General features: G+C 42.9%; 1 protein-coding gene across 2 annotated transcripts in view; it reads right to left on the bottom strand.

Moving 5' to 3' along the window:
- Positions 1–944: 944 nt before the first annotated feature.
- Positions 945–26,022, bottom strand: part of OXSR1 (oxidative stress responsive kinase 1) — an 87,392-nt gene continuing 62,314 nt past the window's right edge. The window contains exons 6-18 of one of the 2 annotated variants that reach the window (XM_009085778.4): positions 25,573–25,682; positions 22,293–22,394; positions 19,504–19,637; positions 17,645–17,693; positions 14,983–15,048; positions 14,629–14,751; positions 10,009–10,044; positions 8,202–8,387; positions 6,672–6,748; positions 5,742–5,794; positions 5,351–5,419; positions 4,444–4,508; positions 945–3,596 (exon numbers count right to left, since the gene is read on the bottom strand). In XM_009085778.4, the coding sequence (XP_009084026.1) occupies positions 3,522–3,596; positions 4,444–4,508; positions 5,351–5,419; positions 5,742–5,794; positions 6,672–6,748; positions 8,202–8,387; positions 10,009–10,044; positions 14,629–14,751; positions 14,983–15,048; positions 17,645–17,693; positions 19,504–19,637; positions 22,293–22,394; positions 25,573–25,682 (1,145 nt within the window). In that variant the 3' untranslated portion in view covers positions 945–3,521. The remainder of the gene's footprint in view (positions 3,597–4,443; positions 4,509–5,350; positions 5,420–5,741; positions 5,795–6,671; positions 6,749–8,201; positions 8,388–10,008; positions 10,045–14,628; positions 14,752–14,982; positions 15,049–17,644; positions 17,694–19,503; positions 19,638–22,292; positions 22,395–25,572; positions 25,683–26,022) is intronic. The other variant, XM_050971075.1, reaches the window with a different exon arrangement.

Genomic DNA, 26,022 nt, shown 5'->3' with positions numbered 1-26,022 from the left:
CCAGTTCACTGTGATTCCAGGGGATAGGAGCTGCCATTCCCTTCATCTTTTACAGCTTCCCTGTGCAACACAAGCAAGCCAGGCACAGGATGTCCCTTTCCACCAGTTCTAGGCCACCCTGCAGCTGCTGGGGGCTAAATGCAGGAAGAACTTGGGGAAAAGGTAAAGGGGTGGAGAAATTTGACACAGGGCAATGGTGCTTGAGGCTGAAATGCCTAAAATGATCATCAAGAACTCGAGTCTAGCACTGCTCAATCCCTCATGTAGGAAAAGCATTTGCCTGGGGTCCTTTGTGATGTCCATGAGGTGCTCAAAAGCCACTTGGATACTCCTGCTGCCCACAGATCCATGAGAAGGGCATTGCACAGCATGCTGGAAAACAGACCATGGATGCCTCACTGGGGCTGACCAGGGCACCCACAAAGAACAATTATTGTGGAGGAGAGGAGGGAGTGCACTTCATGATCTCACTGCTTGTCAGGGTATAAATCCTCCCACTTTCACACCAGCCTGTATCATCCTAATGCATTCCTGGACAGGGGAAGCTCATTCCCAGTTGCACAGGGCATGCAGAGCTTGAAGCAAACCTCTTGGCTATAGACAAGCTCTCAGGGCACCATCCTGAGTGCCCTCCTGGCTCTACTTCTGCACACAGCTCCTGCAGAGATGCACTCATGGAATGGTTTGGGTCGGAAGGCACCTTAAAACTCATCCAGTTCCACCCCTGCCGTGAGCAGGGACACCTCCCATCAGACCACGTTACTCGGAGCCCCATCCAGCCTGGACCTGATCTCCCTTTCCCCACTGAGTCTTCCTTGGGGCTGTCAAACCTCCCACCACTCCAAACAAACACCCGCGGGGTTGCAGACACCACTCAGACAAACCTCTTCCTCAAGACACACCAACCAACACAGTGACAAGCCAACCACACATCAAACACCTGGCAATGGACAATTTGTTCTTTATTGATTAAAAATTAGACACATGCAGTAAAATACAAAGTCCAAAAAAGGAAAAAAAGCCTGACTATTTTACATCTTTCATTATAATCTACAATACACCAAAGTTGTGAAGAGGATCCGTTTTCATTAACAGAGCATTGTCCTTAAAAGTAGGAACTAACTTAAAATTACCACCTGCTTCCAGGTTCAGATCAGAAATTTGCACAAAAACCAAATTCTTAATGACACTGGAAAACAATTATGAACAGCATTGGCACTTACTGGAACAACATCAGAAAAGACAGTTGTCTAGCACTGTAATAGCCCAAGTAAATATTTTGGATCCCAACCCAAAAGATCTGGAGATCCATAGAGCAAAACCCATCAGCTTCTTCCTCACTTATTTTCTCCATTAAAGAACTACGGAACCTTGGGTTAGCGTGAGCTCAAGCTCTCTAAGTCCTGGCTTGGGAAAATGGGGAATAACAATAAATAGATGCTGCATTGTTCCATTTGAGCAGTTTGAGTCCTAACCTTCCTCAGCACCAATACACAAATGAATGAGGAGGTCCCCAGGGCATGCAGGCAGAGGGAAAATAATACTGTACCACAACTACCTTGTCTCTGTATCCTAAAGGCTCCCAACACATCCACACTGAGCACAGGGTGACGGGAAAATCAAGGTGCCAGCCTGCTCTTCCCCATCCAACAAGCTCAATGGGGGACACTGTAGGGAGTGCTTTGTGTCAGGCAACAGGGAATGGTGCCAACACACACTTGCCAACACAGCCACCACCAACTCCCTGCTATTGGGCACTTGCTTCCTGGGCTCAGCACCCCAGGATGATCTCACTCCCAGATTCTCATCTTCCTCTCCCTCCCCTTCACACTCACCAGCCATGGGGCTGCGAACAGCCCATGGGGACATATCCATATACCCAATATCCACCCAGAGGCTACAAGCAACAGGGGCAGTAAGAGAAGAACATGCACAATTCAGGAAGCTTCCACAGCTGCTCATAGAGAACAAGATATAAATACAGATTGTTCATCTGAAGACTTGGAAATTAAAAAAAAAAAAAAAAAAAAAACCCGAAACAGAACAAAAGTCCTAATTGAACCTAGTCATTCCGCTCTGTTTCTGCATTGCTTGTGTCTGATGGAAACAAAGCTTGTTTCCATCTGCATGTTAAATTACAGACTTACAACTTCTGTGTAGAAAACACTCCAGAGCCAAGAGCAGTTACAAAGGCCAACTGTGAAACAGTAGGAAAAAAAAAAGTCAACACCATTTATTATTCACATATTGCATTACAAGTGTCTCTTATCAAACTCAGAGCATAATTTATATTATTCATGTAGAAACTCAACTTCAACACCACATGGAAAGAAAAGCTGAATCCGTGTGTGACAGGGGTGCAGTGACATCCTGATCAAACGTCGAGGCTTGGGCTGACGCGCAGCCCCACGACCCAAGGGATTGAGTGCAGGAGGGACAAACCCAGCGCCCGCTTTTGCCCAGCACAGCCACTCTACTGGTGATTCTTTATTGCTGTAAAACACGACAGGGATGGTTCCACGGGTACCAGCTTGCAAAGGACTGGGGAACATGTTGGGAGGCCAGCCAGGCATGACCAAACTGGGTTTCAGGGACACTTGGAAGTGCATCTGTTCCAAAGGCAGAGTGACATAGATCTCCTCTCCCTGTGACCATGGATATTGAGTTCACCATCTGAAAGACCAGTTTCCAGGCAGCAATGCCTCCCTGGTCTGCTTCAAGAACAGACTACGTCTAAGATGCAGAATGAAAGCAAGCAGCAAGGACTGCTGAATGTAAATTAAAAGGTTCAGCCCTCATGCCATGCCTGGCACTCATGTGGAGAGAACCAAAATGATAAAAAGAAAAAAAATTAAGGCAGTTTACACAGGGAAGCTTACTTCTAACACCTCAAAGTCAAGGAACTTCTCCAAAACACAAACACAAGGGAAGGAAGCTCTCCCTCCTGTGGGTTAAGACTGCTTGCTTTCTCAGGTGCAAGCATTCAAACCAGCATTTTAAAACACACAGCCAAAGAGAAGCAGATTTCTCAGCACTCCAGGTGACCCAAACAACATGTACATTGGTGTTTCAGATAGAAGGAGAAGCAGGTAAAGAACAAAAAAGAAAAAAAATCCGTTCAGTATTAAAACTTGTGCAAAAACAGCAAGTGAAAAAAAATGAAACCACATGTAAGCAAACACTTAGGCAAGATCACCAGAGCAGTGGAACCCCCTGCTTCGTACTCAGTAGTATTTTTCTTTAAAGTAAGGCAATAATAAAATGAACATGCAGGCAATGACGTGTTGGGTCTGCATGTTTGAGATGACAGATACAAAAACATGAGAGTTGTTTACAAAAGGTGTAAACATCATCGGTAATTTCAGGAAGGTTTGTGATCCTATTAAGGAAAATGTTAAAGCTTCTAGGAAGGGGGCTGTAGTTCAATTCTTTGGCAGTAGTGGTTTTTTTTTAGGCTAACAGAAGCATTACAATATGCACATGTGGGTTCTCTGTTGGGAAACATCTCCTGGGACCAATGTTTAGCTGATGCTGAGCTGTGCAAATCCTATAAGTTTGCCATCATCCGGAATTTCTGAGCCATCGACACCAGATGCCTGAAACAGGGAAGAGAGATCCAAATAGCAACACACATGCTCTACCTTCCAGCAGAAACCACAAGCAGGTGTATCAGACAGGGTGGGGGGAGGAAGCAGCCACAGGACAGCTTTGCACTGTATTCAGCAACTTGCACTACCCAAAGTTAAAATTGAATGCTTTTTTATTTTTGCCCTTTTTTTTTTTTTTTTAAGGTATGAAGGGCTGGGACTGAAGTTTTGCCAATGTCTGCTCCAACTAGAAATTATATGTGCAGTAACTGGAGTAACACAAGTGAAAACTCCCTACAGGAAGAGTAAAATATAAGAGCACTTACAGCTTCACTCCCAATAACCTGGTTGCACCTTTGCTTTGCCACTGTAACTCCCCCTGAATTTCACCACCTCTGAAAGATTAACCTGCTCTACAGTCAGTTTTGGCTCTCTTCTTTGGCCCACCATGCTTATTTTCCTTTTTTCTTCTTCATTTCCCCATTTCCCCCTCAGGAACAATGTATCTGGACCCTCCCTCATTCCCTTTCACCAAGAAAGGAGTCTGTGGCAATTCTTAGCCTATCCACCTGCCTGGAAATATTTCTACAGGTGCACATTCCAAGCCCCAAAAATACCCCTCTGCAACATTTACATATATTAATTAACACATCATCTCATGGTTATTTATCCTAGGTGCTGCTCAGAGGATACAAGCAGGGAGCCTGCAGTGCCTACAGTTATACAACCAGTAATCAGCTTTGGGAAAGAGGGGAGGATTTAGAGTCATACATCAGATGCCTGCAGTAAATATCTACATGCAATGCCTTCTCCTTGCAAAGGACAACTGGATCAATTAGGGAAGAGGAATAAATACCAGTCTGAAAGTGATGGATCTGTTTGCCTGGGGCTCTTCCACAATTTTCTGCAAATTAGCTGCAACTGAAATCACACAGACACAAAGAAAATGGGCAAATATTAGGGCAGGCTGGAGAAAAACATCCCAAACTCATTAGTCCTCTTTCTATTACTTAACAAACTTTGAATTTTTACACTGATAAGGAAAAGTTTACATCTCAATTAGACTCAGTCTACTTAAACCTAAAGCTTTGAACTGTGAAAATGCAGTTATTGTTACCACATTACTCTTTCAGAGGTAGTTATTTTTCCCAGGATGTGATGGGATCAATAGTAATAAATGCCCAACTGCATCTGGAAATTCAGGTAATTCTGCCCTAGCAGCTGTTCCTGTGTACAAGGAACAGCTTTGCTTGCTGCAGTTGGAATACACAGGCACTGCTGACAGTTTAAGTCTCACCTGCTGCACAGGAGGATTCATTTATTTAGCAAACTGCTGTTTGAGGCAGCTGTTCCCCCCATAAAACTCATGCTGCTGCCCCAGAGCATGTGCAACTCACACTTCCTTCCCCAGCCCTAATCAAACCCAAAAATCCTGGCTGATTCCAGTCCCAGAGCTCTCTTGCACAGGACCTGTGAGCAGGACAGGCTTGTGCAGCAGTTTGGTGATGCATCTCTGTCAGATGATAATGATTTGGCTAATGCATTAATTAGACTTCATTCTGCATTACAAGGAACATTTGTTTCACAATGTTACCAACTAAATCATCTTCTTGCGAATTGGGGGTTGCCTATCCCCGTTGTGCAGGGCCACTGGGGTATAGACAAGGCCAGAGGAAATTTTTCTGTCACCCACTAATCAGGAAATTTTTAACATACAAAAAATGAATGAAATAGTTAGAGCAGAAAAAATAATTTGTAATTACCTATTACCAGATCTCTGCCATCAACAAGACCTGCTGAAATGAGCTCCTGAGACACACCATCTGCAGTATCTGTTGGGGAAAAACCCAAGAGCCATCACCACAGAGCAGAAATTGTCCAGCTGGTGAAGGCACCACACAGAAACCTAAAGGAGCTTGTACAAACCAAATAGCAGAAGTGCTCTTCACAAAAGACAGGGTGCACACCAGGTGTTGTGAATTCACTAGAATTCACTGAAGGGCAGCACTTTAGCCATATGCATGAGTTTTACTCATGTTCCAAGCCCAACCACAACAAGCCCTTAGGAAGGCATTGTGGACAGACACTCACACAACAGCACAACACCAAACACAAAACTTCCCCTTCACACACTGGAATTTCCCACCAGCTCACCTTTCCCAGGGGTGAATTCAAACCGAATATCATGGAGCTCTTTATTTGAATTCCTGTGGAAAGAAGAGAATTTTATACAAGAGAGGCCATTTCATGGCATGATAGATGGCCAAAAGAAAGTGCTGTCACTGAATAATCAGTCTGTGAATTCACTGCATTCTATCCCCTCAAAGGCAGAAACTCATCACTTGGATGTGCATGTGGAAGCAGCAGTCTGCTTCCCAGCCTGACAGAGGCCTGGGCCAGTCCAGGATAGGTGAGTGCCACCTCACTGCTACAATACCATGCTGTTCCACTGTCTCAACGACTCAGATCCCTCAGCAGAGATATCCTTGGAGCACGTTTCAGAGGAGGGAAGTGCTCACTGGCTGCAGGTGCACACATTATGGAAATGATGCTCAGAATTCCCATTTCAATGCCCACCAACAACCAGGATGCCTCCAGTGATGAGAGGCAGGTTCTTTTAATAAGAAATAGCAGTGTGGGTAATGAGCATAGAAAGACTCTTTTCTCTGCCTGTTCCCAGTGACACAGACCAGAATCCACTCCCTGAACTGGCTAAGTAAAAGCTCTTCACTCTCAGAACTGGCTGAAGTGTGAAGTGTGCATGAAGATTAAGATGGTCCTGCACAAGGCCAGAACCCCTGGACCCCTGAATACTTTTAGGGAACCCAGCTAGTTCCTCTTTCTCACTCCATGAGAGTTTAGAAATGTTTACACAAATATCAACACATCTTTCAATACAGGTTTTGCCCAACCAAAGTGGATGTGATAATCTGCTTTTCCAGGTCGCAGTTGCAGAAGAGCAGATGAAATCCAATCTGACAAACACTTAACCACCACCCTATTAATTAAAAGGCACAGAAGAGTGCCAGTGGGCCTCTCTACAAAGGCTCATGTTAACAGAACAGGTCACTTTTGTGTCCTTACCTTAACCTTAATACAAGGTTGATGGGGACTCTCACATCTTCCTGTACCGGAGCTGCAGCAGGGGCTGGAGGTGGGGCCTGCAATAGGAGTACAACATTTTAGGGCAGGTTAACAATACCTTGCTCTGGTTTTAAAACTAGAGATAACCTTGATCAACTCTAGATACAAGTAAAAGTTTGACTCATCATTGGAATCATGGCACTACAGTGAGAAAGATAACAGATCAATGAACCAGGAAAACTTCACATTAAAACAGGAGGATCTCTGCAATTGCCTTGAAAAGAGTAAAAGCTGCAGAACTTTGAGAAATGCCAGGAGACTTCAGAAGTGCTAAATGTAAAAAGATTACTTGCTTTGCATTAAAACTTAAGGTTTTTAGATAGTCATGACAGTTTCAAGACCTCCTGTGCTTTAATCCCTGCCCCAAACATCTGATTTAAAAACCTGATACAACACTATGAGGAAAAAATTGAATTGGCAGAGTAGCATGTATTCTCAGTTACCTTTTTTCCATTAAATCAAAGGCTTTAAGAGCATCTAGCAGCAATTTAAAGCTGCCTATTTTCAAATCCAAATTACTTCTGAGTAACTATTGGAACATGTAATCAAATAATTTCATATTGGTTAGCAGCAGATTTCCAGCAGAGACAATCCAGGATTTGCCCTGCACTTGTTACAGCACTTGTGATATTTCCAGTACAGAGCTAAGTGTAATCCAATCTCCACCAAAAAAGTCAAAACAGAGAGGGGTCAGTCACCTGTACTGCCCATGCTGAGGCAAGAGTTTTATACCTGCAGGAACAAGACAGACACAACACCAGGCTGATAATTTAAGCATAGAAGTCTTGACCAAGTGTTTTTCATCTAGACCACTTGTTTTTTCACAAGAGAAAAGGAAAATAACACTTTGTTTAAAACTAGCATTTTACTCCAAGGTGCTTTTGGCCCAGCAATGCAGCTCAGGGCTTCTGATCACAACCTGGCTTCTGTTGAAGCTGAAAACCACCAGGTCAGTGAAAACAAACAAGGGTTCATGGAGAAGCCCAGAGTTCTGCAAAACAGTAACCACTGAGCAACAAGAACCAGAGGAGAGCCATAAAGAACAACACACTGACACAGAGAGCTGTGAGGAAGAACATATGTAGAGCTATAAAAAAGAGCATATTGACACAAAGAGCTATAGAGAACACACTGACACAAGTTCATGAAGCTCAGCTTAGGACAAACTACCAATAAATAAGATATTGGGCACTAGTGTCAGATATTCTATTAGTGCATTGTCTCAAGTGTCACTGACACCAACACTGCTCCAGCCTTCACTGCTGCTGATGTTTCAACTGCTGCATCAAATTCAAGGATTAAATACTGGCCTTGTTAAAGAGATGTGAGGGAGGTTGATTAAAGTATCAAAGCTATTTTAATGGTGCCAATAATATGTCAAACTTCCACTGTTTCAGATTGTTCTGGCAAATCTGGAATTGAACAGCCAAGGGCAAACCTGAAAGCTGGAGGAAGGGTGTCTGCTCTTACCTGGGCTGCTGCTGGGGCTGCTGCTGCTGCTGGGGCTGCTGCTGGGGCTGCTGGAGGAGCCTGGCTGGGTGGAGGTACAGCAGTTGGAGGTTGTGCAGGTGCTTGTCCTGCAGCCTGAGGTAGTTCAGTAGGTGCCTGTGCTGGAGCATTGAGTGAAGGACCTGGAGGCTCAGCTGATGGAAACAGCTGCAAGGAAAAAGGAGTTTTAGTGAGAAAAAGAACTCAAGAGTTCTGATTCAAGCAGCAGCTTTCCCAGAAGTGCTTGTCTGCCACATAAATCACTTAGAGAAGTTCAGTGCCAAGGGCATTTCCAGGCTTCCAGGACATTAATGCTGACCCCAAGTTAGTGTTCAGGGCTTTAATGTGTCCTTATGTCCAAGGACCCATTCTGTCCTGACATTTGCAAGTTCTACTCACCAGTAAACCAAGATACCAGCATGGCTGTGGATCTTGGACAAAAATGACACTCTGTGGCAAGGCTGCATGTACACAGATATATGCAGCTGGGATGAGAGCACCCTATCCTTCAGTCTCCCTCTTTCCTGGAATCTGAGTCCTACTTGTGTTTTCAAGTAGCCATGCCCTCAGAGGAGAGAAGCCCTGCTTTGACTTGTAGTTCCTTTCAGAGAACAAACCCAGCAAAGCAGTGAGATAACTATTGACAACTGAGCCTTTCACCAAGCAAATGTCAGAGTAATTTGGGTGCCAATGGAAAGTGAATTTAGAGTTCTTCAAACATCACACTAGAGAAGATTTAGCTTTGGACTTGACTTTAGTCTCTTGCAAAAAACAAACCCAACCAAGCAAACAAAAAAAAAATCCATAGGAAATTAATTGGGAGAGTGGGGGGAAAAGAGCTAAATGGAAATGTAATCTCTTTTTTACCTCTTGTTATTCAGTACAGAGAAACCAATTCTGGCACGGGAGCCAAAGAACTGTCAGCTCGATGGCACTTCAGTGTGCCCTCCAGCTTACTCTGGCAGGTTGTAGGAAATATAAACCACCTTCAATGCTGGAAACCTGGACAGGAGACTTCCAATGGGAAAATTCATCCAAAACGCATTCTGGTTTTCAGCTTTTTTTTTTAATTTAGAATTTATGTCAAATTACAGTGCCAGAACTGTAGTCTTTCCCAAAATCTCCCTTTATAAACACTTCTTGGAAACAAATAAAGGAAGAACAGGACAGCCCGACCCAAGACTAATTTCTAGGAGACAGCTCTGTTTATCTTTCAACACAGGTAGGGAAAAGATAGACATAGCACAGTCTCTGGCAGATAAGCTGTCCCTATCACTGAAAGATGAGACATACTAATATTCCTAATGTAAGAAACAGTTCAGAACTGAAGAAAGATGATAAATTGCAACTGAAGCTGTGTTTGCTCTCAAATACTGCTACAGAATTCTTTCACAGTTCTGAGCACAGGTTCCAAACCAGAGAATTAGACAATGCAAACCAGACATTCTAAAGCTGTGCTCTGTCAGGTTTGTGTTTGAGGGTTTTTTAAGGAGGACATGAGAAGAGAGTTGTTATGCTTAGATTATTTCTGTGACCAATTAATTACCTTGCAACAAACAGACTTTTGCCACAGCAAGATGACAAGACATACAACAAACCTCAAGAAGAGCTCTTGGCACTACACAGCCAAGGATTCCTTTTATAGGGAGCTCTTCAAACAGAGCTCACCTAGATACTGGCTTCTACTTCACACAATATTGCTTTCAAAGGCCAATAAAGCATGTTCCTTGAAACAACAGCAATAACTAGGAGTCATCTTGTCAAGAAGCCATTTGTAATTATAACTCACCTCGGAATTCTGTACAGGTTCTTTCACTCTGGGAGACTAAAAAACAGAGAAAAAGGTGTCATTGCCTAGACCACAGTGAAGCTACTGACAACAGGACTTGTCAGAACCATACTGAACATGAGAAACCTACCTAATTGTCTGAAGTTACACATCTGTATTGAGATGCATGATAAAAGGGACACCACACAATTTGTTGTCATATTGTACCACCCAGAAACACAGCCACATTTCAGACCCTCTATTTCCACAGTGGCACACAATAACCTAAGTTGCTATCATTGTTACTCATTAGCAAAATCCAGGACTCTTGAAGATCACTCAGATTGGATCAATTTACTTAAGCTTCAAGATGGGAAAATCCATTTTAAGCTAGTCTGGCAGAAGAAGATAAACACAGATCTGCCTGGCAGAATTCTGCTAGAAAACAAGTTCCCTTCACTTACTTAGGGTGGTAGTTTCCCAACCAACTTGCTTAAAACATACAGAACCCTTGTAGGGTGGGAGGGAGGAATCAGCCTTGCTTGTGCTGCTTTTTAGAAGGAAATCCCTGGCCTGCTCCCCCTGCCCTTGGACCCTGCATTCTGCTGTGCTCTTTGTGAGAGAAAGCAGAGAACTGGCAGGTGGGTGTACACTCAGCAGTGAAATGAAGAGACCAGGGAACAATGGGGAAAGTGCAGGCAAAGCAACATGACAAACTTTTGCTTATCAGTAGAACAAAGATAACACTGCACCAGCTGTTTCACATGAGCAGGGGGGAATTGACAAATATTCATGGAAACCCTGCAGTTAAGAGAGCCTGCAACTTTGACTTCCAACAAGTCCAATTAGTGGAGCTAGATGGGATGGTTTGGTCCATGCTGGAAATAAAAAAAAACCTGTTCCTTCTCCACATAAAGGTCTAACAGGTTGCTGTTTGGACAGTACAAGCTGGACAGCAGAACATTAAGGCTCATCAGGCCCCTTCTCTGAGAAAGTTTCTGCACTAACAGAGGCCACTACCTTAATGAGTGCAGATCAGAGCAATTTGTAACATATCACTAAAAGGCTTCTCGTGAGAAAAAGTTAAGAAGTCTTAGTCTCAGAACAGCAAGTTTCAGAAAGGCCTCTGGACAGGGAGAAGGAACAGTTCCCTCAGCATGACTGCGTGTAGGCAATGTCAGGGAAAAGTCACACAGCCAGAAAGGTAAAGCTTGAAATCCATCTCAGTGTGCTCAGCCTTCACTTGACAGTTACCAGGTGGGATGAAAAACATGGCATTGCTCCCAGAGAAACAGCCCTGCTCCACACCTGCAGGCCACAGCTGCTGCAGTGTTCTTCCAGGAACAAAGCTCACATCCAAGAGTAGCTGGATGCCTCCAGGAACTACATAAAAGGAAAGATCAGTGTGCTAAGCACTGTACAGATGAGTATGGAAACACTGGCCCTGCCCTTCAGCTGACAACTGATCCGGATAAATGACCAACAGAAGTGGTGAGAGCCAGCTGAGTATGAGCCAGCAAGCGCCCAGGTGGCCAAGAAGGCCAGTGGCACCTGGCCTGTATCAGGAACAGTGTGGCCAGCAGGACCAGGGCAGGGATTGTCCCTTGTACTCAGCACTGCTGAGGCACCCTGAGTGCTGTGTTCAGTTTTGGGCACCTCACTACCAGGAGGACATTGAGGGGCTGGAGCAAGTCCAGAGAAGGGCAACAGAGCTGGGAATGGCTCTGGAGCCCCAGGAGCAGCTGAGAGAGGTGAGGGGGGCTCAGCCTGGAGGAAAGGAGGCTCAGGGGAGACCTTCTCAGTCTCCACAAGTCCCTAACAGGATGGTGCAGCCAAGCGGGGATCAGGCTCTTTTCCCAGGTAACAAGTGAAGAGAAGAAATGGCTTCAAGTTGCACCAGGGGAGGTTTAGATTGGATATCAGGAAAGATTTCTTTACTGAAAGGCTGCCCAGGGAATTGGTAGAGTCACCACCTCTGGAGGTGCTCAGAAAATATGAAGAGGTGGCCCTTGGGAACAGGGCTAGTGGTGAGCACAGTGGCTCTGGGCTATCAGTGGGACTCAACAATCCTGGAGGTCTTTTCCAACCTTAACAATTGTATGATTTTATTAAACACATGGACAGAAAGAAAACAGGACAAACATTTAAAAACATTTACCTAAGGCACAAATAGAATTTGGAGATTAGTTCTAACTAACTTTTGCTTGTGTAATCAAAGATGATGTGAGTAAGCAGTGAAATGTGTCCACACAACTCACCACTGCACAGATTTATCAGGTAACAGAAAGTGCACAATTTAATAGCCCACAGAGCACAACTGTTTTAATTTTAGTTTAAAGTTTTAAATGCAGAGAGGAAGTTCAGAAGGTCTTTATATCCAAAAAGTAATGTTGACCCAGCAAGTCATCTCCTCAATTCACTGAATATGGTATTTTTGGCTTTGGATATAATAAATATTTGCCTGCTTTCAGGTGCAGTCTTAGGAAGAGACTTGTAAAACACATGTTTGCACATATTAAATTCACCCTATTTTTTTCTATGAAGTGGAAACAAGCAAAAAATACCAACACTTTTCATTTATGTAGACGATTTTATGTAGGTTAATACTTCAGTGTTTTAGCACATTAAGTCAATCTGCAGGGCCTCCTTTTACTTTTATTGCAGTAAAATGCAGGTACAGACAGAATCACAGAATCACAAATTGGTTTGGGTTGGAAAGGACCTTTAAAAATCCTCTACTCCACCCCCACTGCAAGGGACAGGAAAAAAAGGTGCTACCTAGTTAACACAAGTTATTCTACCCCACAACTTGGTTAAAATTGCAGAGGGATTTACAGACAGGTAGAATTTATACCAAATGTTTGAAATACAACCAAAAACACAGGATAAACACTAATCCTCAATAACACCACTGTATTCATTCAAAAAATTGGCAGTTTGGATACAAGTCTTAGGAATGCTTGAAAAGGAATCAAATTCAAGTAGCCAGACAGACATGTAGAGAGGTCTGAGGTTCCACAGTGCCCTTCCTGACATCCTGGAACATGCAGGTGTCCCAGAGTGCTGTGTTACACATGGGGTGCCTCCAAAATGATAATATACATCTACAGGGAGGTAACTGAATCAAGACCTACTACTCCAACATCCTTCCTAAAGGTTTGCTGAATGGGAGACCTACAAGTAAGGGCCAAGCACAGACCAAATGGGAGTGGATCAGGACAGGCAGCAGTACAAGGAAAATATATCAAAGTATCAAGAAAAAGCTGTCTTGCAAAGGAGCTTGTAAACATGTGTGTCAATCTGCTTTTTCCTGCCTAGGAGGAATGAAACAAGTAAGTACTGTTCAAAACACAGTAAACAGTGTTAAGTCATGGCAGCCCAAGCTTTGAGACAAGATACATCAAGTTCTAAATAATCTCTGGAACAGAATGAAGGTCTTTTATAATATTGCCTCCAAAAATTTGATGATATTCTAGCCTACAAAAGGAATTTAGAAGAATTCAGCTTGTATCTTATAGCTTATTCATCAAAGAATTTCAGTAGTAGCTACCTGGTACCAAGAGATTTTCCTTGATCATGTATAATATGAAGCTGGACACAATAAGCTCTTTAAGAAGTCACAAGAGTTGCTGTCACAAATAATGCATTCACTGTATCAAATGGCTTTTAAAAACCCAGGCATTTCAGAAGATTCTGAAAAGATGCGAAATCTTGCATTTAATATTAAAGTGTCTATTCAGAACAGCAACAGATGCCAGATTAATGAAACAGAAATGAGAGAAGTTATAAAGGGATAAATGCTTCAAACCAATACTGCTTTTTTCCCTTTCATACTGAAAAGCTTCCTCTAAACATCCTTCACTGTCTCACTAATTCAATTACAGGATGATTAAAACACAGTCCACTTCCAGCCACCTGCTGTAGTGAAAAGAGACCAGACAAACCATTCTAGTCAAAACCCACACAGGTGACTGCTGGGGGAAGGCCACCTGACAATTCATTGTAATCTTTCAGCTGATCATCATACATTATTCCTCTGAGTTGTTGGCGAGTTTTTACATGTGTTGGGAGAAGGGAAAGTGGCGTTTTCTTGAGGATTTTCAAGCACAAGATTAATCCCTCCTGTGACTTCAGGGATGCTGTGAGGTTTTCTACCAGGATTAATCAATTTCAGTGTAACAGGGGCGGGGTGGGGGGGGTGGGCAGAACCAGGCCCTGCATGTTTCAGGAATCTGCCATAAGAACAGGCCCTACTGATTTCAGCTCCATCCTGGAGAGGGCAGTAGGATAAAACGTCTCCTGACTCTTCCAGAAGAAAGCATTTCAAGCAGTCAGCACCCTTAAAGGGAATATCCTAGCTGCAGTGTATTAGTATGCTGAGCTGTGAGCAGGCTGCCTGAATTAACATTTCCAATTATGCTGAACATTCCTGAATGAGACCAGCTGTGCCTCACCACAATGACAGAAAAGATCAATACAATTCCTTCAACCTTCAGTCTGCTTCCTTTGCTTCAACTCCCAGCTCGAGGGAAGGGATTACAGCTTGCTGCGTATCATGCTTAAGGCCATGTGCTCCCCAAATATTTTTAGACCTACCACAATTGGATAACAAAACAGAAACAGTGGTGTTTAAGGACCCACCCTGAGCTGTGAAATTGCTGCTCTGCCTTCCTCACTTTCTTCATCAAGCTCATCATCACTCCATTCCCAGCCACCATCTTCAGTCTTATGAAGACGCCCACTGGAGCCTGGGACTCTCCGGACCTGCCCAGCACAAGGACACAGAATTTACATCTCAAGCAAACAGTTTGTTTTAGAAGAAACAGCACCAGAACATCTCAGGTTCTATCACCCAGCATGGTGTCTGATTATTTTATTGAAACTAATAGCTCTACCCAGAAAAAGCTGTACTGCAGTAGTTATTACTTAAAATGTGAATACAAGCACAAAAAATAGTACAACTGTAACAGCAAGAGCACAGGAGGTTTTCAGTACCTTTTTGGATCTTTCAGTGATTGTTGGTGCTCTCTGCAACATCTTCTCTTGTAAAAACTCTTTATTCTGCAAAGAAAAAAATACCAAACATTTGCATTGCTGAAATGTCCTTTGATGCCTTCACTGTCTCTGATAAAGTAACTGTTCAGTTGTTCCTAGCAGAAAGTGCTTTACATGTTTCATCCCTACTCCCCCAAGGATATTAACCACTCCCCTACTTTGGGCTGCAGTATGTGATGTTTCATCCTAAATACCTTTTCAGTTAACAGTGGCATTCTCCTTATGCAAAGTGACATGGAATTAACAACTGAGGAGCTGGATATTATTCTGATTTATTTGGAAATATACATATTATACTACAGTATCTGGTACCCTGCTAAGGCATTTGGCATTCTTCCACTTGCAGCTACTACACCACCTGGATTCAACCTCTTTGCCTTATCTTATTCCTAAATTTATGCCTGTCCAACTGTCAAAGGCAAACCTCAGACAGGTTGGGATGCAGGAATCCCTCTGTGCTGGAGCATACAGAAACTGGGACAGCAAGATTTAAAGTGGTTGAAAAAATGTTCAGCATTCATGTTCAGAGAGGAAGTAAATGCAGTGATCACAACAGACTGAATACTGGGGAAATGCTATGAAGGTTTATTGTATTAAATTTCCTCTTCAGCAAGCTGCTCCAGACCGGCCAATGTGGGCTCCTGAGAATAAAATTTTCTCACTGCTGAACTGTGGGGCCAAACTTGTGGCAGCAGGGAAAGCAGGGCAGTCCAGGCCAGCATCCTGGCATTTGGCTGGCTGGGTATTCCACACCACACCAGGGCAATTGGAAAGCTTTGCTGTCCCTGCCCACGCAGAGCTCCCAGAACTCCCCCAGGATGGTTGCTTGCAGGCAGGATGGAGAGTCTCAAGACACACTGTCATTCCTGATAAGTGGCTCCCAGCATTATCAAACCATTCTTTTACATAACCTAGATGGTATTTAAATATATGACTCAAAATAGATGTATAGAAGCTGCACTCTTCAGCCCTCAAGCTCCAGCTGTCAATTTGGCAGTGGCTGATGTGACAGTAATTTAACTCCAAGTGTGAACTGGCACAGGTTTGCACTCCAGATGCTGGGTGGTTAAGCAGTGCCTCATTTGCAATAATGTTAATTTTCCATCACCACCCATGCTAATATGTCTCCAGCAGCTTAATGAAAGCACAAAGGAGATTTAACACACAATGAAGTGTAACATGAACCAGAACTTGCAGAACCAAATGGAGAAAGGTCAGCAATGTATAAACCATCTTGTCACTTTGGACACCAAGTGTGCATCCAGCATACAGATGCAGACTAATCAGCTGCCTAAAATCCCACTACAGACAGTGAAACCCCAGTTAATATTGTCAAGAGCCCAGACATCAATTAAACCTGCCCTAAAGCAAACTTCTGCATTTCATCAACTGGATCACCCTCCAGACTACCCTGGTTCATAAAATTATCAAATCACACAATACCCTGAGGCAGAAGGGACCCAACAAGGATTGAGTCCAACTCCTGGCCCTGCACAGACACCCCAACAATCCCACCTGAGAGTGTCGTCCAAATGCTCCTGGAGCTCTGGCAGCCTTGAGGTTGTGACCATTTCCTGGGGAGCCTGTTCAGTGCCTCACCACCCTCTGGGGAAAGAACCTTTCCCTAATATCCAAACTGAACATCCCCTGACAGTTTCAGGCCATTCCCTTGGGTCCTGTCACTGGTCACCAAAGAGATCAGCACTTGCCCCTGTGCTTCTCCTCATGAAGAGGAAGTGCAACTCTCCCTGGGTTGCACCTGTAAAGATTCCTGACAGCTTTAATAGGGCATCCAGCTCCTATTCAGATACCTGGCGTGGCCAATTCCATTTAAGCATCTTAATCTGGGAGTTGAAAACTACTGATTAATTGGTGATGCTGCTGTGCTATGCCAAGTATGCAGTCTCTTTTTGACAGTTTAATCTGTATTCTGCTATAAATCCTGTGCACTTTGATCACAAAAAAATAAGCAAACACAAAACATTCCCCATGCTCATGGAAATGCAAATCCTGCCCTGTGTTACTGCTGTCTGTCTCCCGCAGTAAGACCTTGCACGTTGCAGATGCACTAATCTCCAGGCAGTAATTACATAATGCTTGCTGGCACTTCACTCCAAGGCTAGAAATGGGAGTTTCCCACTGGTTTGTATCACAGGATCTTCACTTTCCATAAGGCAACACAGGGTGAAATATCTTTAGGTAGCTCTTGCACAGTGGGCCTCATTCAGTCCCTTGCACACAGACTGATTCCAGAGTTTACTAAAATCTAAGTTGCACTCACTGCAGCAGAGACCTTTATGGTTGGACAGGCAGCCAGAATGGCACCATTACAAAGGAAGAACAAACCCAAAAGGCACTGAAAGACATTTAAATGCTCAAGAATTCCTAGATAATTTCTGTTAACAACAGCATACACAGGAGATACAGAAGGGGGATTTTATTCTGCTCCTTCACAATGACCCATTCAACTCACTCAGCTCTGCTGGCTCCAAGTGAAAGAGCCCACACTTCTGCCAGTAAAGCTGTCACCCACACCTATCATGCTTCTGAAAAGTCCTTTCCACAGCCTCTGCACAAATCAGTTTAGGAAGTGTTTTCTTACCTTTGCTTTTGTGAAAAATTTGTGTCTTAGGAGTTCTGCTGCTGTTGGTCTGTCAATAAAAACAGATGTAGAAAAGACAATTATAAATGCTCCCTTTCAACCCAACGGTCTTCCAGGCTGCTGCAGCTTGTTGGCATCTCGTGAGGACATCAGCTTCTCCTGTATAATTCCCCTAAAATCAATGTATTCCAAGTAAATTTTACACCAGCAATCTTTTAAATTACTCAGTGTATTCTGAACAAGGCCTATTCTGTTCAAAAGCAATTAATAACTTGGGACTGGTGGAGAGTATTTGCTCCCATTTTGATGCTGAACTTGAGACTCTGAGATAACAACAGAATCACAGAAAAAAATTTGCTCAAAATGGAAATCACAGAATCATCACTGAAGTGCAGTACTCACCCTGTGCAAGTAACAGGTATTAAATGTGAGTAATTAGTTCTATTAAACACAGGCAGGATGAACAATCTTGATCTAAAAGAACATGAACAAGTATAAACTATTTCCCCCTTTAAGTCAGACTTCAGAAAAAATACTGGAGAGACATCCCTTGGTCAGTTTAGGAGGAATTTGCTAAAGACTCAAGCCTACATGAGAAAGTGGCAGCTTACAGCATTTTCCACACTGCAAACAGTGCTTAAATAGTAACAGAGTTTAATCAGTGACTTGCAAAGGCTGTTCATCACAGGGTTTATTTCATCACAGAGTACTCCAACAAAAGGCACCCACCTCAGAGCAAGGGAGCCCCTAAAATAATGAAAAAGCAATAGCACTGAATTCTCTTCCCATGCAATGTGCCAACCTCCTGCTCCCACAGTCAGGACAATGCCAGTGGCTGTCAGAAGTGCTTGAGGAGAGAAGGGGTGTGCCACAATTCAGTGATTATGTATAATCTGATCAGCACACACCCTAACCTGCAAGAATAGGATAAGCTTTAGAAAGGTGAAAAAATGTCATGCTGGGGAAAAAAAAACCCAGCTATCAACTTTTATAAAGCACTCCACTGGATTCATTATGCATTTCAAGTGTAATGCTTGTTAGAAGAGAGAGACTCATTGCACAGTGCGTGAGAAGCCTGTGTTCCTGGATCTGACACAAGAGGGAACTGAAAAATGTCTTCATTATTATTTTTTTATGAAAGCACTTTTTCCTTTCCAAAATTAAGTCTGCTTACTGAGGAGGAAAAAAAAAAACAACCTAAGAGTTATTAAAAAAATGACACAGCAGACACAGCATCCCCTTGGTAATATTTCCTACGTCACTGAGTAGTCAAGATACTGTTCAAGGAAGGCTGAAAGTGTCATCAGGTCACTTAAGCAATCTGTATTGATGAAAACATGTTGGTAAAATTTGTCAGTGTTTTTCCTGATTTCCCATCCAAATCAAATATTACATATAATTAAACAAGTCAAAACTACACTGAAAGCCTTCTCTGCACTGCTAAATTTTAAAAAGTTTATTTATGTAGTTTTGCAAGTAAACACACATTGCCCAACCTGTAATTTCTGATTTGTAAACACAAAGCAGTTTTGACTGGGAACAAAACATGAACTGAAGTCACCTGCTGGAAGTGGCCAAGGGAGAATGGCCCTACCCAGGCAGTGGACTGGGATGAACTCTCATTAACCCAAATGGAAAATGAGTGCCCTGGCCAGGCACAGTGCCAGACCTTTATCCATAAAAATAAGGACAGAGACTTTGTTGCCACATAGCAAGATTGCTGTGTTCCTTGTGACTGAAAGGTTGGAGGGGCAGAGAGCATACCAACTTCAAAAAATAGGGAACACAATGATGTTTGTGACTTTGGGGGGGAGGGTTGCTTGTTTATTTTAATTTATTTTTGTGTGATCCACTCTTACCTTTTTTCAGGGTCTTTTTGTAGGCACGATGAAATCATCTTCCTAAATGATTTCCCATATTTCTTCAGCATTTCCTTATCTTGCACACCAGTTTCCAAAGATGGAGGATCATTTTGTAGTGTCAGCATTAAAACCTGAAATAATTATTACTATTGGCAATGAGATCTTTCTCGGGTTTTGTCAGAGACAGGTCTTGGGGAAAATGTATTTTAGACAAGCACTTTCATTAAAACTCTGAATCAACAAGGATGTGTTAACAACAAAGACCCACAATTCAACTTACTGCTTTCCATCCCATCTTTTGGTCCCCACTGCAGTCTGTGGGCCAAAAACAAGGCTGGAATGTGTTTTCAGGTGTGCTTTGTGGGATTAAAAGTGCAAGCAGAGCAGAACGTCTACCAGTTTTCCTCATTCAAGATGAGCAGTTGGGCAAAGCTTTTGATTCAATATACCTCCCTGAGGTATTTCTCAGCTAGAAATAAAATTAAAGACAGAGGGGCAACATAAAAAGATACATGAGTTCATTTCCATGTACCAATGTGACAGCAGGTGAAGACATCCCTCACACAAGCAGCTATCAAGCCAAACTGGTTCTTTCCCTCACATCACTTAAATATTCTGAAGGAAAGGAAGAAAATTACTCATTTCCATTTCCACTTGTCACCTACATACAGATGAATATCTATTTTTAGATGAGGAAACAGCACATAGCCCATTTAAATAGCTTTCAACAGCTACACTGCTTAGGGCAGCAAAAGCCCATCAATCTAGCTGAAATTACACAGCCCATGACAGAATTCCCTGCTTTCTTCCCCACTCCTTGAAGGGTCACTCAATGCATGAGTAATTTTGCTGCATAACAAAATTAATCTGCAGTGCAATAAAATTACATTCAATAAATAAAATAGAGAAGGCTTCTTGCAGGCTGCATCACTGGAACACAAACCTCACAGAACTGGGGACTCAATTCTATCTAGCATTTAACAGCACTAAGTAGGTGCTGTTGATACTAAATAGGTGATGTTGGTATTCAAAGCTTCATCCTGTGCATTCAAACCACAATAAACTGAAGTTAAATTTGCAGGAGCTGCTGTAAAATGCTACCAATAATCACAGCCCAGAAGGAAATATCAATGAAACCAGCAGCACTTTCCCCTGAACTGCTCTTTGCTCTGCCACAGCCACTGATGTTGTAGGAAATTTAATGGCACTACTCAGCCTCTCACCAGTCCCTGCACATAGATGACAATTCTTAAAAGTAATTCTGTTCTGCAGGAGTTAACCCTGTGCAAAGTCCATCCATTTGGCATGGATGTGCCTGCTCTGAGTTAGGAGTAGCTGGATTTCCAAATGCTGTTGTGATTGTGGTGTGGGAGGGGATGCACAAGGCCCTGAAGAAGTGACACCCAACTCCCACAGCACTTCAGCAGGTAAGACTGAAAAAACGGGAGTTTGCCAACAGTGTCACTGAATGGTTTGGGTTGGAAGGGACCTTTAAGCTCCTTTAATTCCAATCCAAATCCTCCTGCCATGCACAGGAACACCTTCCACTAGCCCTGGCTACTCCAATTCCCACCCAGCCTAGTCTTGAACACCTCTCCAGGGATGATGCATCCACAGCTTCTCTGGGTAACTCATTCCAGTACCTAAGCACCCTCACAGTAAAGAATTCCTTACTCACATGTAATCTAAATCTCCCCTCTTTCAGTTTACAGCCACTCCCCATGGTCCTATCACTATGTGCCTGTGTAAAGCATCACTGTCCCAATGCCAGCAATGGAGGGACTTGACACCCACAGGCCTCATATCCCAGGTCACTGCTCTAACCATGAGCCTTAGGGGTAGAACAGGTCTCCACATGCTTGTGTTCAATCCAAAGGACCACACATCCCACAAGGAGAACCAAAGTGGCCTTCAAGAGGATAGGCCAAAGGGGCTTAAAGTTTTGTGATTGAAACAAAGCCTCATCAGATTTCATAAAGGAGATATGGAAAAAGATCTCAAAGCTCAGTAGAAGGACAGAATGCTTCAGACCCCAACTGATGGGTGTCAACTCTTAACTTTGAGATTCACCCTCCCCTGAAAGAACAGCATGCTAGAAGCAGCTCCTGGTTCAAGAGTCATGAAAGGGAGAGTTAGCTAAACTTAGAAGGTGATCTAAGGTTCAAGATATTTGAAAAAAAATTAATTTGGTGTGTCATGGTTTAAATAAGAACATTTCTTTCATTTCAACCTTGCTAGAATACTATTGTTGACAATACCACAGTTTCATACTGATGTGTGGTACTTTAAATTGGATCAGTGATTGACAGGATTGTCAGTGTTAACAAAATTAAACATTCTTTTGGATAAGTGGTAACAGGAGAGGTATCAAGAGAATGTCTGACAGGCATTAAGAAGGATTATGAGAGCAAGAGAAAGAATGGCTAGCCAAGTGTCACTGGATGACCATAAGGCGTTCTGGAACATGACTTAGAACCCTAAAAACATCTGCTGACTTCAGAGGTTTAAAACACACAGCACTTTCCTTAAGAATGGTAAGACTCAGGATCTAAATAAAAACTGCAGTTTCAGATAATGCTGATGAAGGGGTGTATTTTTAAAAAGTGACTCGATACATCCCAGAACATCATGATCCACAAGTGCTGGTTGAAAGGACAAACTCTTCTATGCAATGTTCTAAGTTGAGAGGACAAACTCTTCTGTGCAACATGCTAGCCAAATTCTTGAAAACATCCACAGAACACACTGATCCCTTATCTTCCACAAAGATCTGGAGATATGCTCACCTTCATCGGCGGGTATTTATGGTAAGGAGCTGCTCCTGTGGCCAGTTCAATAGCAGTGATCCCAAAGCTCCAGATGTCTGCCTTGAAATCATATCCTCTGACCTGAAAAATATTAGAGGATGTTATCATGTGTCTCTTGCTGTCCTTTCACACACCCTTTCCCCACGAATTTGGAAAGACCATCACTATGGAGATGGAAACAACACTTTCTCCCTTCTCTCCCCCCAGGTCCTCCTACCTTCAAGGAGGTGTTTTAGAAGTCATAGTCTAGTGAAAATCATGGCTGTGCACTGTACAACTAGCACTGCTCTGCCATAAACTCCACTGCAGAACATAAAGGGACACTGGGCTAACCCAGGCTCTGACTTCTACACACAGACACAGAGAATCATTACACAGTGCAATAAAACTCTCATAGTTAATAGATGGACTGCTACCCCTTGGGACACCCGCCTCGCTACACTTTTAATCAATCTGACTGCAAATATGCTCCATCCTGGAACTTCATGACACACCAGCCCAGTAAAAGCCCCTCATTCCTGCCTGCAGACTCATATTTCCCTCCAGTAATTAACAGTAGCTTCTGCACTTGACATTAAACACAGGCTTGTTCAGGAAAATTTATAGCATTTACTTCCCCTCCTGCACAGGAAAAAATATTTCATATGCCAAAGCAGTTACTTCCTCATTATCATTAGGTAATATTTTGGCACTTGCTTTCTCCGCTGCAGGGGAGAGACATTATGTACTAACTTAAAGAGCAGCTCTGAAAATCAAAGCATTTTGGTTGCTTAGGATGGTTAGTGTTTCTTCTCACTACACTATAGAAAAATGAAAATTGCATCAGAGCAGAGCTAACAGGGGCACTGTGCTCAGCTAACCTAACAAGCTTCAGAAAGCCACTCCTTGTGATGCAGCCAAAAAGCATTCCCCAAGCTACCTTAAAGATGATCTTGAATCCTGGCAAACTAACAAAACCCCCTCCTGTACTATTTGTCATGTAATACTAGAGTTGGACTGAAACTTGTTATAGAGACAGGAATTTATATCTTGCACTGATTTCTTCCACTCTGTAAGCACAATTTTCATAAGCCCTATAAGTCTGAAATGTTTCTCGAAGTGTCTCAGTTTATGAATGCCATGACTTTGAACAGATTTCAAGTCAGTTATATAAAAAAGCAGATATCTAGTAACATTTAAAAGAGCACAGGACAGGAAGAAATACACTGTAAGGGTATTTTGTCTTCTCACACTAGTTTTAGGTTTGGAGAATAACTTTTGGGCATTTTTTAGCTGCATCTTGCAGTTACTCTTGCAGCACACCAATACACTGTACATCTCTCCATTTCCTGACAGCCTTTTAACAGTTAAGTGCGAGGGTTTTTTTCATTATTTAACATAATCCTGCTTGCAAGTGAAAGCTAAAAGCTCAAAACTGACTGCAGTAGTTCATCTTGACATCTGTCCAATACATTAGTCACCACCCTGCAGTTATAACATTTATATTTTTCATCAATTCCTTTTTTTGCCATAAATCTGTCAAGTGACCATACATTAGAAGACAATGTTGAGCAATCAAATATTAACATTCTGAAGGAATTTAATGGTGCTGAAGTAAACCAGATGGAATTGGGTCGATAATATCTACATGTGAAAGGCTAACTTAGAGCAAGCCCTCTGTCCCTCTTCCCGGCTGTATCCAGTGGCTCAGAGTGACACCTGCTGGAAGGCAGCAAGATCATCTAATGGACATTGAAGGATTTCACATCAGCATCCCATTAAAATACTGCTTTAACTTGATATTTGCAACGGGTTACATGTGCACAGCCTTGGTGCAGGTACTGCACTCCATACAAAGTTTAGCTCCTCCTCTGGAAACTCATTTGTGGGGAACCACCCCTCACTTTGTCACTGAAACCTTCATTTCCCATTTTTAGCTCCCTCTTTAAGGCATTTTTCCCTTTTGCCCTGAGGACTGCAGCTGCAAAGAGCCAGGAGCACACCATTATGTCCTGGCCAGGCTGCTGAGGCCGGGGCACAACACACAGGACAGAAAAGCAAGGGACAGCTCTGATCTACCTTCAAAACCACCAAATACTCTATTTATTTTAACTCAGAATTAAATAAAAAAAATCCAGAAGAATATGACAGTGAAGCAATTCAGAATCAAGTTTGCAAAGACAATCCTGACTTGGGAAAGGTGGCTTTATCCTGCCCTGTTAGACCTGCACTCTGAGGAGGCTGCAGCAGTGCTGGAATGCACTGAGCCCCTCAGTCCCACCATGAGGAGCCACTGAAAAGGCTGAGCATTGAACAATCCTTTCATCAATAATATATTTAAGCTACTCCAAAATTATCTCCATTCCTCAGGGAGTTTTAGATATTGGAAAAAATACACTTTAATGCATTTGTGTTTAGCTGCATTTGATTTTAGATACAAATATACGTGAGGGTCTTATTCAAGATCCTCTCAAGCTTCAAAATATTTTATGGGAAACAACAGCAAGGAGAAATGCATCGGGGTGGATTCACTTTAATAAAACAAATTCTTAAATATTAAAAAAAATTGGAAAGACAAATGGAAAACCATGTATAGCCAGTTATAATTCTGCTTAGCACACCTATGTTTCCAGGTGTCCTTCACCAGAAGTCACACAAAGCTTCTGTAGTTTAGTCGAGAAGCAGTGGAGGACAAACAGTGCCATTTCTCCATACAAGGGGAAGAAGTATGACATCTTTTAGTGAGCCAAAAGAGCAGAGGAAGAAGGGGGAGATGCAAGCATTCCTCAGCATTTAGATACTCACAAGCCAAGAGAAGTTAAAAACCTGAATGAAGTCAAATGCATGTTATTATACTGAATTAACTCTCCACTCTGACACATCACAACTACCCATCCCAAATCTTATGTTTGCAGATGCAGAAGAGCACATTACTGAGCTGTCTAAGGCACATTTACCACGTGTGAAACTATTTATATTCTACCTCACATCCATGCAAAAGGGAGGGGCAGGTTTATCTTCTTTATGCAACAACTGAGCTGTCTCATCCTCACCTTAGGCAGTAGCCTGAAGAGAAGCAATGGGGCAAAAATCTACTGAACACTTAACATTCCCCAGAAAGAGTCTGGCTGCAATAGGCAAGTCAAAGAAAATCCTGTATATAAGAAAACCCTTCTGGATGTCAAGTTATCATCTTAGTTAGAAATAAACATAGCCATTGCTGATAACAGGGAATTCCAGGTGCAGATCAGCTCAGTGGACACTGGGAAACACAATTCACCTGTTCCATAACTTCTGGTGCCATCCAGCAAGGTGTGCCCACAAAGGTTTTCCTGACTTTATTCCTGGTAATGTCACCACCAGTGGCCAGGAATGCACTAACACCAAAGTCTGAAAAGAAAACAAAAGCAGAATTTATTAAGAACACATCCTGAGCAAACTGAAGGGCTGTCCCTTCTTTCCCCTCATATTCCCAGCCACCTATTAAGTACCAGACCATGCAGTCATGCATGAGGGGTTTCCTAATAAAGGAGAAATGATCAACAGTTAGCTCCCTCCAAGTGCTGGTACATGAACTGCCATTCAGCAGTTCACCATTCAATTCCTGGGGACAGCAGAGCTTTCAGCCCTGGCTGGCAGAGAGGAAAATTCCACTTTCCATTACAGCCCACTGGTCACATTAGAGCCTGCCCACACTCCCCCAGCAGCCCTGCTGCTGTACAAACCTGCC

The sequence above is a fragment of the Serinus canaria genome, chromosome 2 (assembly GCF_022539315.1).
Source record: "Serinus canaria isolate serCan28SL12 chromosome 2, serCan2020, whole genome shotgun sequence".
NCBI classification, from domain to species: Eukaryota; Metazoa; Chordata; class Aves; order Passeriformes; family Fringillidae; genus Serinus; species Serinus canaria.
This window is presented reverse-complemented; position numbering and strand designations above follow the sequence as displayed.